The sequence below is a fragment of the Oculina patagonica genome, chromosome 4 (genome assembly GCF_052425735.1).
Source record: "Oculina patagonica isolate OP01 chromosome 4, crgOcupat, whole genome shotgun sequence".
NCBI classification, from domain to species: Eukaryota; Metazoa; Cnidaria; class Anthozoa; order Scleractinia; family Oculinidae; genus Oculina; species Oculina patagonica.
Window position 1 is genome coordinate 20,172,989 of NC_135761.1, and position 15,611 is coordinate 20,188,599.

General features: G+C 40.3%; 1 protein-coding gene across 1 annotated transcript in view; it reads left to right on the forward strand.

Annotated features, from left to right (window-relative positions):
- LOC144651636 (rotatin-like) overlaps window positions 1-15,611 on the forward strand; it is a 41,735-nt gene that overhangs the window by 24,881 nt on the left and 1,243 nt on the right. Inside the window, exons 16-33 of the mRNA XM_078511576.1 lie at window positions 435-680; window positions 1,622-1,837; window positions 2,447-2,735; window positions 4,349-4,477; window positions 5,066-5,314; window positions 5,916-5,993; window positions 6,124-6,536; window positions 8,180-8,386; window positions 9,585-9,814; window positions 10,547-10,687; window positions 10,791-11,237; window positions 11,584-11,684; window positions 12,051-12,128; window positions 12,383-12,509; window positions 13,086-13,315; window positions 13,835-14,117; window positions 14,833-14,936; window positions 15,471-15,534. Of these exons, the coding sequence (XP_078367702.1) occupies window positions 435-680; window positions 1,622-1,837; window positions 2,447-2,735; window positions 4,349-4,477; window positions 5,066-5,314; window positions 5,916-5,993; window positions 6,124-6,536; window positions 8,180-8,386; window positions 9,585-9,814; window positions 10,547-10,687; window positions 10,791-11,237; window positions 11,584-11,684; window positions 12,051-12,128; window positions 12,383-12,509; window positions 13,086-13,315; window positions 13,835-14,117; window positions 14,833-14,936; window positions 15,471-15,534 (3,632 nt within the window). The remainder of the gene's footprint in view (window positions 1-434; window positions 681-1,621; window positions 1,838-2,446; window positions 2,736-4,348; window positions 4,478-5,065; window positions 5,315-5,915; window positions 5,994-6,123; window positions 6,537-8,179; window positions 8,387-9,584; window positions 9,815-10,546; window positions 10,688-10,790; window positions 11,238-11,583; window positions 11,685-12,050; window positions 12,129-12,382; window positions 12,510-13,085; window positions 13,316-13,834; window positions 14,118-14,832; window positions 14,937-15,470; window positions 15,535-15,611) is intronic.

The window sequence follows — 15,611 nt, forward strand, 5'->3', positions numbered from 1 at the left end:
AATTATTAAGAGTGTCACCTTTTGCATTATGCATCTTTTTACAGAGCAAACGTTGTATGCGGCAACTTAAGACCTTAACAAGATGTGTTCATAATCATTAATACGTTGTGGTAAAGGTTGGGTTTAACTTTGAAAAAAAATCAATGCTTCTGCTTCTTTTTCATAGAAAAAACTTTTGTGTATACTATATTTGAAGAAATCCTTACAAAAGAATTGACAGGCTTAAGCTAAGTGTATCTGAAGAAATTGGTTAGCTTAAACATTTAATTCCCATTGTTGATTTCAATACAACTTCTATCTACAATTTCGATAGAGAGAATAAGAAAAATGTAAACTAAGGAAGATTCAATGTTATTCAAAAGACGTGCATGTAAGGCAGATGTACACGTATCTATTATTGAAGGCAGAAAATAAATCTAGTCATTCTTTTCCAGGTACTGGCGAGCCTTGCAGTGGAGAACTCTTGACGCTGATCTGCTTTGCTGTAGCCATATCACCGTAGCTCTGAATAACCAACTACAATGCATGGAGTCAGCAAGCTCACACTATGACGTGAAAGTGGCTCTTAGTAACATAATGGAACACCTATTAGCTGATAAGGGCCCGGCAATACCTGCAGTGAAACAAAGGCTTGCAGTGGAGGTCTTGTACACTTTGAAATGGGAAAGCGCATTTGAAAGGTAAATTACTGACCTAAATTCTTTCCAATTAAAGAAGAAGTTTCCAGAATAATCAAACAAAAATGTTTTTTGCGCGGCAAGGCTAAAAAAACAGAGAGTTTGCTCATCTTTTGCATATAGGTAGCCCTTAGTAAAACTAAAAACATTATGTTGTCTTTTTCTCCAAATATTTTAATTTTTCTGAGAAAAACGAAATTTTCGTTTTTAAGTCTAGACTCGATTCAGAGGGTCCCAACTGGGTTGAAAATTGACCATTTTCATTCGATTGGATGTCAAAACGATTAAGCGCAGAAAAAATTAATACAACCAGTTAATTGCATGACTCTTTTTTGTTCAAAAAAGCATTGTTTCAAGAGTTTTGGTTTTATCCAAGTATTTAACAGTAAACAAAACCAGACTATTCTCACGCACCATAAAGGTCGGTCGGTCAAAAGAATCGTCATTTTCACTATGTGCCATATCTCGGAACTCCTTGAGATGAAAGTATTTCAACTGTAGAAGGATGATACTTTCAAAATATGCAAGGTTTGGTTTGGGCCAATTATTAAGCACTTGTCAAAAAATTGTTCAAAATCGTACAAAAGTGGCACAACATCACGCCAGCTTTCCAATGCATGACCAAAAGTATTACCACCGTATTTGTTCTTTAAGTCAATTTAATCGCAATACTAGCAATACTAAGGCATAAATCAACATAAATATGTTCACCTTTGCTCGGTTTTGATGTCCTGACCTTTGCAATACGTTTCTTTCCTGTCATTGCTTCAATGGCTTCCGTTCAGTTCGCATGCCGCTTGTCGAATCCGTCTTGTGCCTGTTACCAAAGTAATAAAAATCAATCTGCATTTTGATTTGAGTTTTTCATTGTGGATTTGTTTTATCTTACCACTGTTTCATCTTTGTAATCTATTACCAAATACTTTCCCCACAAATTAATATAGATATCTTCAAGTGGTGCCAAATAGCAGTGACGATGACAGCTTACTCGTTGAATTGCTAAAAGTGCTAGACACCATCCTATCTAGTCCCCGTCAACCCCCAGAGCCTGTGGTGGCCTGGATAGCGAGGACTGTGTTGCAGAGAGATGGACCTCAGATGACTATGCTGAGAAATGTTCAAACTACTGCAGGCTCGCAAACTGTTTCTGAATCGAAAAGGTATGTACAACACTGTTACAACGCATTAAACATAAAATATCAGGCTTAGCAGTAAGCCACTTTCCTGAGAAGCTTTGCAGCTGAACAATTACATAGTACATGTACATGACTGTAAAACCATGAGAATAAGCAAGTCCAAAATTTAGTAGCAACGTTGAAAACGTCATTGAGTAATAAGCCTTATTTATGCACAGTGTAGGCGAATTTTTGTGGGTTGAGTCCCAGCTCCAATGTGACTTTCGTCCCATTTCTTTTGAGCTAGTTTTAAGTGCAATATGAACTTGTTTAATTTTTGGCGAAGAGGGCGTTATTTTTTTAATGATTTAAAAAGGGCTTTTAAAAAAGACCATGAGGTAACAAGCATGCTAGAATTTACGTAGCTTTCCAATAGTGGACTGTTTGCTGGAAGTGTTGCATACATCATGATCATATGTGCTGTGTTGGTTGATGTGTTACAAGTGTTAGCCAATACGTAAGGAAGCCTTCAATGAACTGCTTAGCCTACATGCTGGTTTTATCCTGTTCATTTTGTTTAGCTTTTTGGGGCTCTAGAGGATGATTATTATTATTATTGGCGGATGTTAACGTTTGTTATTAACACGTCTACAGAGCACTGCGCAAGCATCTCCTCTCTTTCCTGGTTACTTTGGTCAGGAGTCTGTCTCGATACACCAAGGGCTGGAGACTGGATAAAGAAAGGATTTTTATTGGAGACTTGGCGTATGCCTTGGCCCTGAATCTTGACTTAGCAGACAACCCTCAGTTTTATGATCTTCCTGTGCTTGAGACGTCACTTGTCTGTTTGGCTCATGTCACTGCTCAGCCACATTGGAGCTCATACTGCAAGTTCTCTCAAGGCATGAGTCTGTGCATACAACTCATGACATCTTTGGTGCAGGTAAGTGTCGTTTTACTAAACATGGTAAATGGTTGGATGGTGGTCAGGGTCATAGTGTCGTATTCCAAGTCATTAGTACAGTGCCCCTCTCCACACAAGAGTATTAGCGGAGCTCCAGCGCACGAAGCGCGCCAGCGGAGCACCATGGGTAAGGAAATTTGGTAAACCCATGAAGCCGAAAAAATTCGGTTAGCGATTGAGCGTACGCCTGCCCACGCCTACAGACTCTCAGGGTGGGGGAGGGGAGTCCAAGTAAAACAACTCAGCGAAAATCCATCAAAAACCACGATAGGGCGAACTGCGTTGGCCAGCAGTGGCAGTACATCGACGTACTTCATTCATTACTCAACATTTCTGAAAAGCAAAACGCCAAAGATAAGTTCAATTTTAGCCCGTTTACTTCGATCACAAACGTGCTAGAATCGAATACTATTCCCAATAGTCGACGAACCGCGATGTTTCGAATCCAAAATATGAGTTGTTCCGCCGTAAAATGTCGCCTTTATGAATCCAGCAATACGCATCTACGATCATCTATAGGTGCTACTAGGCTCGCGAAAGATTTGATATGGGTTTCCTCCGATATTTCTTTCAGCATTGGAATAGCTTCGCACCGCGAGGAGATGTTTACAGATCGGCGATCAGACGATAATAAGTGCAATTGAAAATTTCTTCCGGCATGCTTTGCGAGTCGTGTCCAACACCGCCTGGTTAGCGATTGAGCGTACGCCTGCCCACGCCTACAGACTCTCAGGGTGAGGGAGGGGAGTCACAAGGCAACCCGACCGGGGGAGGAGAAGGAGAATGTCATCTTTTCATATTGGTCATCCATGTTATGGTCAACTGACAGCGGTCAAAACAAGGTATCCGCTGACCAGTATCACACGACCATATTGCGGGCTCAGATGTACAACTCATCGAGGTCATGTGTGGTTTTGAAGCTGAACGCTGACCAAGTTATAGGTTCCGTTGAATCGCAGGCTCAAATCTTACTTGTTTTGTCGAGGGCAATGACAAGTGTGAAGCTCCGCTTTTAGGCTTGGCTAAATCTATATATTAATGGTTTCGTCCAAATTGACGTAGTCAGCCTACCAAATGTGCTGGGGGTACCCAGTGAGACACTTGCTTCTATATTTCAGGAGCACTAGTCAAAGAATAGAAATACTTCAAAGCTGACTCACAATTGATGGATCGAAACTGACAAAGATTGACCAATCTGTTTTTTGACAATGGTGAACCAATTACATCAAAAGAAGACTAACCAATGCATGATTTCAATAAACAGAGTCTTCAACATGTTGCACTTTCAATTGACAAACAGCTTTCATGTTTTTCTGAAGATTGAAACGATGGTAACAAACAGCAATCTTTCTCAAAATTACTCTTACCCGGAACATCACACTAGAGTACTAGTCCACTGCTATTCCTGGATGCAAACCATTTGTCTAAGTCATACTCTAAGTTACTTCATCTTGAAGATAACAACTGGAGTGTAGTGCCAGATTTTACAAGACACCAGTCATGCCACGAGACTTCTTAATTGACACTTTTCGTAGTGACTGATCTTATGACAGTAATAGGATATACATGTTCTTCTCCCTTTACCTTACTAGGTTGTTCTGGCATTCCACGCTGGCAGACTTGGTGCTAGTTTATCTTTCATGGGTAAAGGTGTTACATATTATTCCAGTCTATGTCTGGTCCACCTCACATATGAGATGTCTGCCATTGATCCAGGACAGGTAATAAACGATTATTATCACAAAATGGCACACTGTGGCTATTTAACTCCACTGTAACTCGTCATATTTTCAAAGCTGCGTTGTTCAGAAGGGATATCAATCATATGACAGATACCCAAATTGCGCCAGTTTTACTTTGAAAAGCGATTTTAAATTTTGGCTGGCTTTTAAGAATATCATTGATTGTCAAATTAACATATTTGTACCATCATTTTCGCAACCAAGATGTCTTTGTTTATGGCTATTATTCGTTTTCTAGCCTATTTAGATATATCACAGTCCTTCAGACTGTTTTAATTTCATTTTTCGTATATTAAAGGGGTTATATCAAGGATCATGCATCCTGAAAAATTAAGCCTTCATTTTTTCGTTCTTCGTTGTAATCCGTCTTAATCTTCTTCAATCTTCTCCAACCATCCTTGTTCGTGTTTGGTTTATTGTAGCCTCTGTTACGTTCTTCCACCTAATTAAGTATCATCTTTAAGTTTTCTTTTATTCGAATATTATTTTATACATTTCAGCCGGAAAGACTGTATTTAGTGTAATATAACCTCTTTAAGGTTAATACTCTTCTTTGTGCTTCCTTAGGCTTGGGTGTCACACTGGCTACGAAGTCAAGACCCCCAAGAAGAGCCCCTACCTTGGCTGGTGCCTTTGTTAACAGACCGCTGGCCTGATGTCCGTTGGATTGGTCTTTGTATATGCACAAGCCTTGCAGACAGCGAGCAAGGCAGAAGGACACTAGAGAAAGCTGGACAAAAGTTTGTAGGAGGCTTATGGAGCTTTGTCTTCACCATTCTGTTAGATGACATGGAATGTGGTTTTGTTCGACAGCAGGTTAGTCGTAGCAATTTTTCAGCTGTATAGTCGTGCTGCTCTTGTGATTTTGAACGATACTCTACTTTGGACTTTGAGGGTCCCATGGAAATAAGAAAGGTCCAATTTCACAATTAGGGACAGACCATTATTTTCTTGGAGGGGGGGGGGATGAAAAATTTTCCTCTGCAAACTTTTTTTTTTAATTTATGCACCTCTGCAAACATTTTTTTCGAAATTCTTACTATTTTTTGTTATACATTTCGTGTTTGCAAACAATTTATTTTGTCTTCCCAGGCCCTGCAAACAATTTTTTTCAATATTTTTCACCCCCCCCCCCCTCCCCCTCCAAAAAAATAATGGTCCGTCCCTTAGGAGCATATTAGTGCTCTTACTGTTACTCTCTCCAGTCTCCACCCAGGATTTTAAACGAGATTGAGTGAATTATTTGGGCAACCTGACAAAATGATTGGGGAAAAGCTGGGCGTATTGTGCTTTTCCAGTGGGAGCACAATACGCCTTGTATGGAAACTAAAATAGGGCGTGCAACTATGATTAAAGGCCCTTTTAGGAAATGCATTTTACAGACTATATTTGAACCTAGTGTATGTGTTTCTTGTAGGCGGCTCTACTATTGTGTAGTTTGATCAGCGGACTTTCGACTAGCATGGACACTCCTGAGCCAGCACAACAACACAAGGTAAAGACGAATTGGTACTTACAGTGGGTGTAGAGACGATTTCACCTGTGCTTAGCTCAACATTCATCACTTGGCAACTCTTTTAACGTACTTGAATATAGCTTTTTCCTTCTCTGATTTGTCTTTTCAGAACACCTCGAAGGGCCTTCAAGATCTCCTTTCCCTTCTTGACCACTTCAAGTTTTTCCACAAGCTCTCCACCATGATAACAAGCAGTTCTCTTCCACTGATCGTCCCACAAGGAACATCCAGGGCCTGCCAAAGCTCTGCTACTGTGTCCCTTTCATCAGGCACTGATACAAATATTCCATACAAGCCCCTTGGGTCAGCGTCCCAATCCCAGTCTGGAAGTGTAAGCTCAGAGGCTCAAACCATAGTTACAGAATCTGCTAATGGCAAAGCTAGCCCAGGAGTGTTCTCAGTGGCTTCACACACGTCAAGTACAGTGTTATCAGGAGTGTCATCTTCTGCACCTGAAACACAGCCGTCAAGAACTCCCACCTCGTTAGTTCCGTTAATCAATGAAAGAGGTCTCCCGAGTGGGTACGTTCCTCTCCCTGTTTTAATGTCATGGTTAACTGCGATACAGTAAAAACCCGCGTGTAAGAACCTACTTTTTTCAGAGTTTGGCAAAACAGGTTCTTGTATTATGGGGTACTTATTGACAGTTTAGGCTAAGTAGGTTCTTAACCAGGTTCTTAATTTCTACAGAGTAGACATTGTTGTTGATTATCAGAAAATAGTATAAAATCTGGTCTGTTCTTCAATATAAATATTTATTAATGTACCCATGTTGCCAAAAGTCCAACAACATACTGTATATACCCCGGTAACATCACCTTTCTGGTTTTTGGTAAAAAAATATATAAATTAAGTAGTTAAACCCTACATATAAGAACCTGTTGGAATTTATTTGGCTAAACAGGTTCTTATATTTTGGGGTATTAAAAAAGCAAATTTCTGCCAGAAGGTTCTTAAATCCCTAGGTTCTTACACGCGGGTTTTTACTGTATCGTAGCCCTGGCTTCTTTGTCCAAAAGGCTTTGGGTGGTTTATTTTTAGAGTAAAGAGCTAATTATGGGAAGGAATGTTGTTTGTGGTTATATTGAAAATGGATTTTTCGTCTGAAAATTTTCAAGTAAAAGTAAGTATACCGCACGGTAGAACTCTTTAAATAGTGCAATTTGGAACACAAAACGTGTAATACTAACACCGTCACAAAGTGGACTCTGAGCACATGGTTACGACATATAATGCAAAACAATCTCTACAAATCAATACGGTTTCTATAATGGGAAGAAGGTAGGGAGTGTGTCACGACTGAGTTTAGTCTGTTTTATACTTGCTATGAAACCTTATGTTTGCGAAGAAATTGCTTCTATGGATGTAACTCGACAAAACTATATCTTCATAAAAAAAAAACTCCTGGGCATGATAATTTAAAATTACAAACAACCGAGACTATAAACTTTGAAAACTGTTCAGCCTAACAGTATTTTAAAGAGACATATCACAATCCGTTTCAATCTTCTTTAATTGTTGTCCTTCTTTAATTTGTATTTACTGTGTTACTGAAATGTTCCTTAACTGTTCTAAGTGGCTATTTTTATATTTCACCGAATTGGTTGCCATTTTCCGATACCTAAACTTAAGCTAAAATCCATGACACAGTCCCTTTAAAGGGACTATTCACCGGGATTTCACAGTTTTTTGATCAAAACTGTTTTTAAATTAGTGGTAGGCAACTAAACCCATAAAGAAACATTATCTTTGAACATCTAAAGGAGGATATAACCTTAATTTGCGGATAGAAATCAAGCTACGGCTAAAAATATCGAGTTTTTTAAGACGCGCAGAAACAATTTGAAAATGTTTGCCTAACGTTTTCAAATTGCAATCCGTTTCCATCCGAGGCATCCGCAGCCAAAGATGCTAGTTAACAGATTCAGTGCTCTAATATAGCAATTCTTAATAAAAATGGACCATTATTTTTAGGTTTCCTGCTACATAAATACAAATTTTAGCTGTTCAAAAATCTGGTAAAATCCGTGACATAGTCCCCTTAAGAGCTAAATCGAAATGAACACCGACGGCTTTGCGCAGGTTCTAATTTTTCATTAAACTGTTAACAATGTTATTTAGTTCACGGTAGCTTAATCTTTAGCTGTTTTGTCTTTGTCTTTTAGTATGTCCAGTGCCAGCAGCAGTAGTGATGTCAGTGGCTCAGGCAGCTCAGGGGCTCCATCAGGAACATCCTCAGCTGCTGTGAGGTCCTCAGTGACACCGGGGCTCATTGGTGCCATGGCAAAACTGATGACCAACTTGGTGCTCCTGGCCCCTGGGCACGTTATTACAGCTCTCAACAGGGCCCAGATCCTGAGCAGCATTACTGAGTGAGTTTCAGTGCTGAGATAAAACATCATCATTACTATTTTCTTCACGCTTTTACCTTTTTCAGAATCCAGGGCCGGGTTGTTCAAAAGACGATTAACGCTAACCCAGGATTAAAAAATGATCAAGATTTTAATTTCTCTTGTTTTAAAAGGTTTCCATAGCTAATGTTTTGTTAAGTTTGAGATTGGTCCACGTCAAAGCTGGGGACAGAAAATGTTAACAGAAAACCTCAACGAAATGTTTTAAAATTGAAATCAAATTTCACGCTAATCCTGGATTAGCTTAATCGTGCTTTGAACAACCGGGCCCTGAGCAGTAATTTTGGCGGTAAATGTATGTTCTCATCAAAAGCAAACCAAACATGCATGGCACGTTCAACATGCAAAAGATACGTACACAACATTTCTTCCAAACAAACAGTTATGTCAGTTGTCTTCACATTCACTAATTAGATTTGCAAGGAATTGGTCAGGGAAAAATCGAATTCTTGAAGGTCAGGAAAAAGTCAGGGAATTTTTTTTTGCGTCATTGAAAATTGAATTTATAACACCTCTGATTTAAGACCACTGATGGCTAGAACAAACATTTTAGGTCAATGTGGTCTCAGCGAGGTTTTTCTTTTTTGGAAGCAGAGGCTGGAGGCCACCACTGTATCTAAAATTTTGTATTTATTTGGTCAGAGGAATTTTATTTTTATCGGGGATAAGTCAGGGAATTTTAAAAACCGATGTCTGTAGCAACCATGCTAACAGTTATAGCTATGTAAGAATGCCTATTTACACCCTGAAGGTGCAGTGTACGTACATGTCTGTCATAGATGGTTTAATTTTTGAAATTCGTGTGTAGAAATCCTGTAAAATCTGGATAAATCGTGGAAAGTCATTGTAAACAAACTTAATGTTAAACTCATTTAAGAAATTCTTTAACTGCTGGTTCTCAGGCCAGCAGCAGATCAGGCCATTTCATTTATTTAAACCGTTTTCGGGCGTGAAAAGTCACCGGGTCTTAAACAAATGTATACAAATCTTCAAAATGTATACAAATCTTCATGCAAAACCAAGCTTTCTTTTCCTAGATCAGAATCTTGCGCAGTTTTGTAAGTGACTTACATTTGGTGCTTCTTTTCAAGTTATAAAGCTTCACGATGATGTAAGCGCCTTCATTCACAGCGTTTTTCGTCTCTTTATTTCTGTACAGCCATGTTGAAAGCTCGGAGATACACAGCTATCTCTGTGCAGAAGACCCACTACCACTGTCATGTGCATCCGCTGTAGTGATCCGAGAGATACTCTCCATGTACAGCGATATCTTAGCGTTACTTCACTCCGTTGTAAAACTGAATACCATGTACTGCTTCAATTTGCTACAAGATCAGGAAGCTCTCGACAGAATTGTGTTACTGTTTTCACTTGATGCCTCTCATGCAGGTAGGATGCTGGTTAATATCAGAGCTGTTGCACAGATGCCTTCTTCATTGATTGAGATTGTCTAGTTATTTCTGTAGTGCTTTTGAGAAGTCTTTCCTTTTTTCTATCACTCTTCAATTTTACCTGTCCCCAAAGGCGGTGTTACACTTCTCGGAATGCATCTTATTCCACAATTTTGTTGTCAGGACAGTAGTTATACAACACACCATCTCGCAGTATTTTAAACACCGCAGTTGATGCCAAACTGGATATGGTGGTGGCCTAACGGGTTGCGTGATTAACTCTGAATTGAGCTGTCCAGAAGCGAGCACTAGCGAAGGTCATCGTGTTGTGTTCGTTGGTTAAGGCCTGGCAAAACGAGGAAACATGTTTAGTCCAGAAATATTTGTAGTGCGCGCATGTTTTCCCAATGTTTGCTAGTTCTGTCACCCGGGAAGCATTGTTTCCAGCGTTGATTTTGTTTCCAAGAAGCAAACTTTACTTCTGCTACTCGGCAGAAAGATTTCGTGTGTTCGCACGGCATTGAAACATGGCAAAACGAGTAAACAATTATGGAAACTTGCTTCTGGCATGATTCTGGAAACATCTTTCCTCGTTTCATTAGTGCTCTTTTCAGCTAGGAGTATAGTCTACCAAAACGCTTTTTTTTTTTGGGGGGGGGGGGGGGGGGGGGGAGTGGGAATAATGGCATTTTCCAATTTCAGTAACTGACTTGCCTTACTTGAATGTTAGATGACACCCTTCAGAAGTGCGTCTTCACTGTACAGGAGAGTGTCAGCAGGCTGTTAGTCACACTGCTGCAAAACCAAGGCCAGCTCTCAGTTCCTAGTGTAGTTGAAGAAACGTTGTACACTCATTGGAGTTTATTTACGGGTAAGTTACATACCGTTCTTTTCAAATAGAATCTTTTGCAGAGCTGCCTAATTCATCAATAAAAAGAAAGACCAATAACTTGCAGCGGTTTTTTTTATTCCAGGTGTCTTCAAGAGTTCACTCAAAGAGAACCAATCCCACTCCCTCTCCTCTCTTAAGATTTTGCTTCTAAAGCTCCTTGGTCTTCTTCTAACTGTCGAGGGCAAACGAAGCCCCAACAGGGGAGGCCCAAGTGAAGGAAAAACCGAAACAACCACGACAAGAAATCGTTTGAGTCGCTTACTTGATAACAGTGATGGCTGTGAAATTGGAGTGGAAAATGTGAAGAACACTGAAAATGCGAAGAAACAAGGTGGTAATAACAGCGAATGTTTATCTGAAAGCAGTGAAGCTTCTGGAAATGAGCTTTGTATGGTTTTGCTGGGTGTTTACGACAATGCTCCGTCGCGGTACAGTTCAGAGGTTATGAATGAGGAGCAAGCGCTTGTGTCTGCAGCGCTGAGCTCCTTATTGGCTCTCAGTGACTCCGCTAAAACTGCAGCTTTGCAAGGTGAGGATAAGAAACCATGTCTAAGTTGTATTCATCCCTGTTAGTTTCGTGAACCGCTTTTCCGCGGTTGACTGACCAGCGTTCTCTGGCCAATCAGATGAGCCAGGCTGTTTTTTTTTTTTCAGCCAATCAGGATCAATGCCAAAACCAATCGTCACGTGATTTACGCGTGTTTTCGTGCGCTTGCCAGTTGGCACCAGTTGCACGTTTTTTTTTTGTTCTTTTTTTTTTTGTTTGAGTTTTGATTGATTTTTGCGTTTTGTTTTGATTAGCCAGCTGATTCAGTTCTTGTTTTTGGCTTTACGACACTCGTTCTGAAGTATTCATACATCAATTTTATTTTCAGCTGGTTTGGTGGAAACCACTCTGGAGCACATAAAGCATCTTCATACCCAGTTGAACATGAACTCACTCCAGCTTGGGAAAGGACCCTCGTGGAAAAAGAAGGTATGAAGGATAGAATTAACAGAACTATATGAACGCAAAATCACATAAAACATGATCTCCTAGTTAGTACAAACCAAAGAAAATTGTCCGAGAATAAATTCTGCTGCGTTCTTTTTAATCTTTCTCAATGTCTTCCACTCTTAGTGTACGATGTCCTCGACGGCTTCCACTTCAGTATCATACCATTATGTCGACGTTTTATTCCATGGTGATAACATTTATGATTTTTTAAAAAAGTGGCTGAAGTTTTATTAATTTCTGATTTGTTTCACGTGGTATGCACGGAGCTACTACCGAACAATAGACCCTTAGCACGTCTTACGCTTTAACGCTCTTACGTACGATTTTTTGTTTTTCTTTTTTCAGGAAGATCCGCTCATGATTGAGCTAATGAAAGTACTCCAGTTGCTCAGAAACTTTATTCACTGTAGTGCACCAGTCAAGGTAACTTCAATGGTAAAAGGCCTTTGAAAAACGTTTTAATTTTTACCCGAATTAGGCTAATACCTGTTCAGTAATATTTCATTCCAAAAATAAATATCCTTTAGACTCGACATCCCACTCAGCGGGGTTAAAGGAGCTATCTTGAGCTTATTTGTAATGCTCTCTACAAAGACCACAGCAATAAACATTCAACACGCAGATCGTTACGCCATGTCGGACGGAACATAATAGTGTCATTTTTTGTTCTTCTGTAGGCGGCTTGCTTGGAATGCGGCATCGTTGATGTGCTTCACAAACTGTGGTCTTGGTGTACGGTTGAAGTGTCCCTGCTTATTGAAGTTTTACGTCTTCTGTCGACACTAACGGCACAGTTCTCCAAAGGTGGGTAGCTCTGCTTCTGGTAGCTTTTAGCAGTGTTCTACATCTATCCATCAATTCAATCCATTTAACCATTCATTTCTTACTACTAATCCTGGACAAAAGTGTTTGCACGGTTAGCAAAATTATTCTTTTCCTTCCTTCTACCTGTCTCAATTTCATAGAGTAATGTAACGTGACTTGATTTGTCAGTCATTCAGTCGGTCGGTCGGTCGGTCGGTCGGTCGGTCGGTCGGTCGGTCGGTCGGTCAAGTCGTTTATTTATAAACGTCGCACTTAGGAGATAGCGAGCTCGTGGAGAATCGTACGTTTAACTCGAGACTCCAAGAATAAAGGTCCCATAATACGGGCAACATTTCCTTCCAACTTGTTTTGCAACATTGTTACATCGCATGTGAATGTCTACTACCCCCGTGATTTATTTTTCGTTTAATTTGTCCAAAGTTTACAACTTTACAACTTGCAATGCAACAATGTTGCAGACAAGTTGAAAGAAATTGTTGCCCGTATTACTGGGCCTTAAATCTAGTGGCAGGGTGAAGGATTTGTTTTAAACTGTTTCATTCTTTGTTCACGCAGCGTCAGCATTCATTGCAGGCAGCTCGGGTGTTCCAGGTACTGTCAGCCGTGCTGTTCAGAGCGGGAGTACCTTTTTGCACAGTCTGATAAAACTGACCAACAAAACAAACAGCAAGCTTCAGAACAGCTCCAACACTGAACTGGACTCGCACCTGGCTGTACTCAGGGCCATGTTTAATCTGTTGAGTAACCTGGCCTTGAGCGCCGAATGCAGAGGCGTCATGTGGAAGGTAAGTGGTCTGGGGATCGGTCACGTGCTTACGGTTACTTAGTTTCCCTCGCAGCCATTTCTTGACGTCATAACGAAATGTCTTCCCTTCATCAAAAAAAGATCTGAGTACAAAGGAGAAACAAAGACCTAACTTAAAAGGCACTCATTACAACTCGTGTTATATCTGTTGTTACAACTCATGTTATATTTGTTGCACAGTCAAAACTCTTTCATTCGGACGCCGAGGGGACATTGAAGTCAAGAGTGACCGTATTATGGGGGTAAAGGTTATATGGCTTTGTGCCTTTTTTGGATCAACTGAACGGCCTGCTTTGGTTTTTTATTGTGGGTTGTTGGTTTTTTTTTTTTTTTTGGGGGAAAATAGGGAGGTGTCCATATAAAAGAGTTGAACGTAAGAGAGATTAACTTTAGTGAGATTTGGTATTTCATAAAAAATGCATTCAGTAAGTGCTAAATTTAAATGTTACTTTGTGAATCATATGCATCTCAAAAGGTTTCTGTTTATTTAACTCTACAGACAAATTTTCTCCAGCCCTTCTCTTCCTTGAAGCCTCTCAAAAGTGGCGCCCATCCCAAACAGAGATCGATAACTCGTGGCGTGACATTGTGTTGGCTAAACTTGCTGGTTAGCGTGACATTCTTCACGGATGGCCAACAGGGCGTGGTCAAGACCCCAGGGGCAGTGGAGGTGTTGTTAGAGCTGAGTGGAGCTCAAAACAGGCAACTACAGGAGAAGGCTCTTCTTGTCTTGCGAAATTTGTGCTTCCATGGTTCTAGCAGACCTGTTCTTTTGGTAAATGGTGAGTAAAGATACTCGACAGCGTTTTTATGGCGGTTGACGTACAGGCGTTTTTTTGTTTGGATTTCGCAGATGATTATACAGTGGAACCTCGAACTAACTAACGAACGAACTAACGAAACCTCTTTTTTACCGAAGTCTACGGTATAACGAACGATATACGAACACATTTTCTCATTCCCTTGGCACGGAGTTTTACGGTACATGTAAGTGCTACCTCATTTTCGTGTTCTCTTCAATTTGTCTTCTCGAGACTTTTGATTGTTTTGATGGCTTCCGCACCAGACCGGTTAGCTGAGTTGGTAGAGCGCCGGACTACCGTGCGGGAGGTCTCGGGTAGGAGTCCCAGACCAGACCAACACTCGGGGTCTTAAAATAACTGAGGAGAATATGCTGCCTTTGCAATAACAACTGCAAATGGTTAGATATTCTAGTCTTCTCGGATAAGGACGATAAACCGTAGGCCCCGTCTCCTGCATTTTCAGTGTTATGGTCAGCAGGGGACGTAAAAGAACCCACACACTTATGTAAGAGTAGGGCACGAAGTTCCCGGTGTTGTGGTCTGGTCTTTGCCCATTGTGCCATTGAACTGTTGAAATGCTCGGAGATATTAGCTATGTTTAAAGCTACTCTACAATCCGAGGGTAAATAAAGTATTCACTTCACTTCACCATGTTAAAACAGTCTAACCAATCCTTTAACATTATCTTTCTTAGAGAAGCTGCTGTCTCTTCTTGTGGATTTTACTACTGACAGTTCCGTTTATCTGAGAGCGTTGTGTCTGTCAGCCTTGTGCTCACTATTGTACAATTGTCAGAAGGTGTGTTTCTTTTTTTATATATACCAGAGTTAGAGGGTAAGCACAGTTAAACAACCCCTTACACTTCCTTCCACGCGCTTATTTTGTTATGAAACCATTGCTATTAAAATCAGCGAACCGCCAATTTTGTAGTTTTGTACCGTATGCTTTTACAGCAAGGCGCCCAAATTATTCACATTCTTCCGTGCAGATTTAATCCAATCAGAAGTCAACTGGGAGCTGTCCTTGGCTTCTGATTGGATGGTGGTTGCACGAAAAAATGTGAATTAATTAAAGGTGGTCACACTTTTGGGCCCTTGCTGTAAAACTCCCCTTCATAATTTGATTGAAACTGAATTAAATCTAAATTATTCCACATCCCAGTTAAAGGTAAGAAAAGTGTTATCTTAGTTTCTGCTTTTTTAAAATGCGATACTGGCATAGTGTCACTGGGATAGTTCTTCTGTTGTGATTTTCTGGGTACTGACTAAACACTCCGACCGATTTTCCAGTTAAAAACTGCTACCAAGCAGACTGTTTCTTCTTGGATTGTAGGCCAAAGTGTCATTGAAGAAGACAGGGATAGTAAAGAAACTCGACGAAATCAAGTTGCTGCCAGGTTTGTTACATTTTGTCCAAAAGTCTGCCCATAATTTGGGCGGATTAAGAGTAAGCCTCAGGAAAAGAAATGGTTTC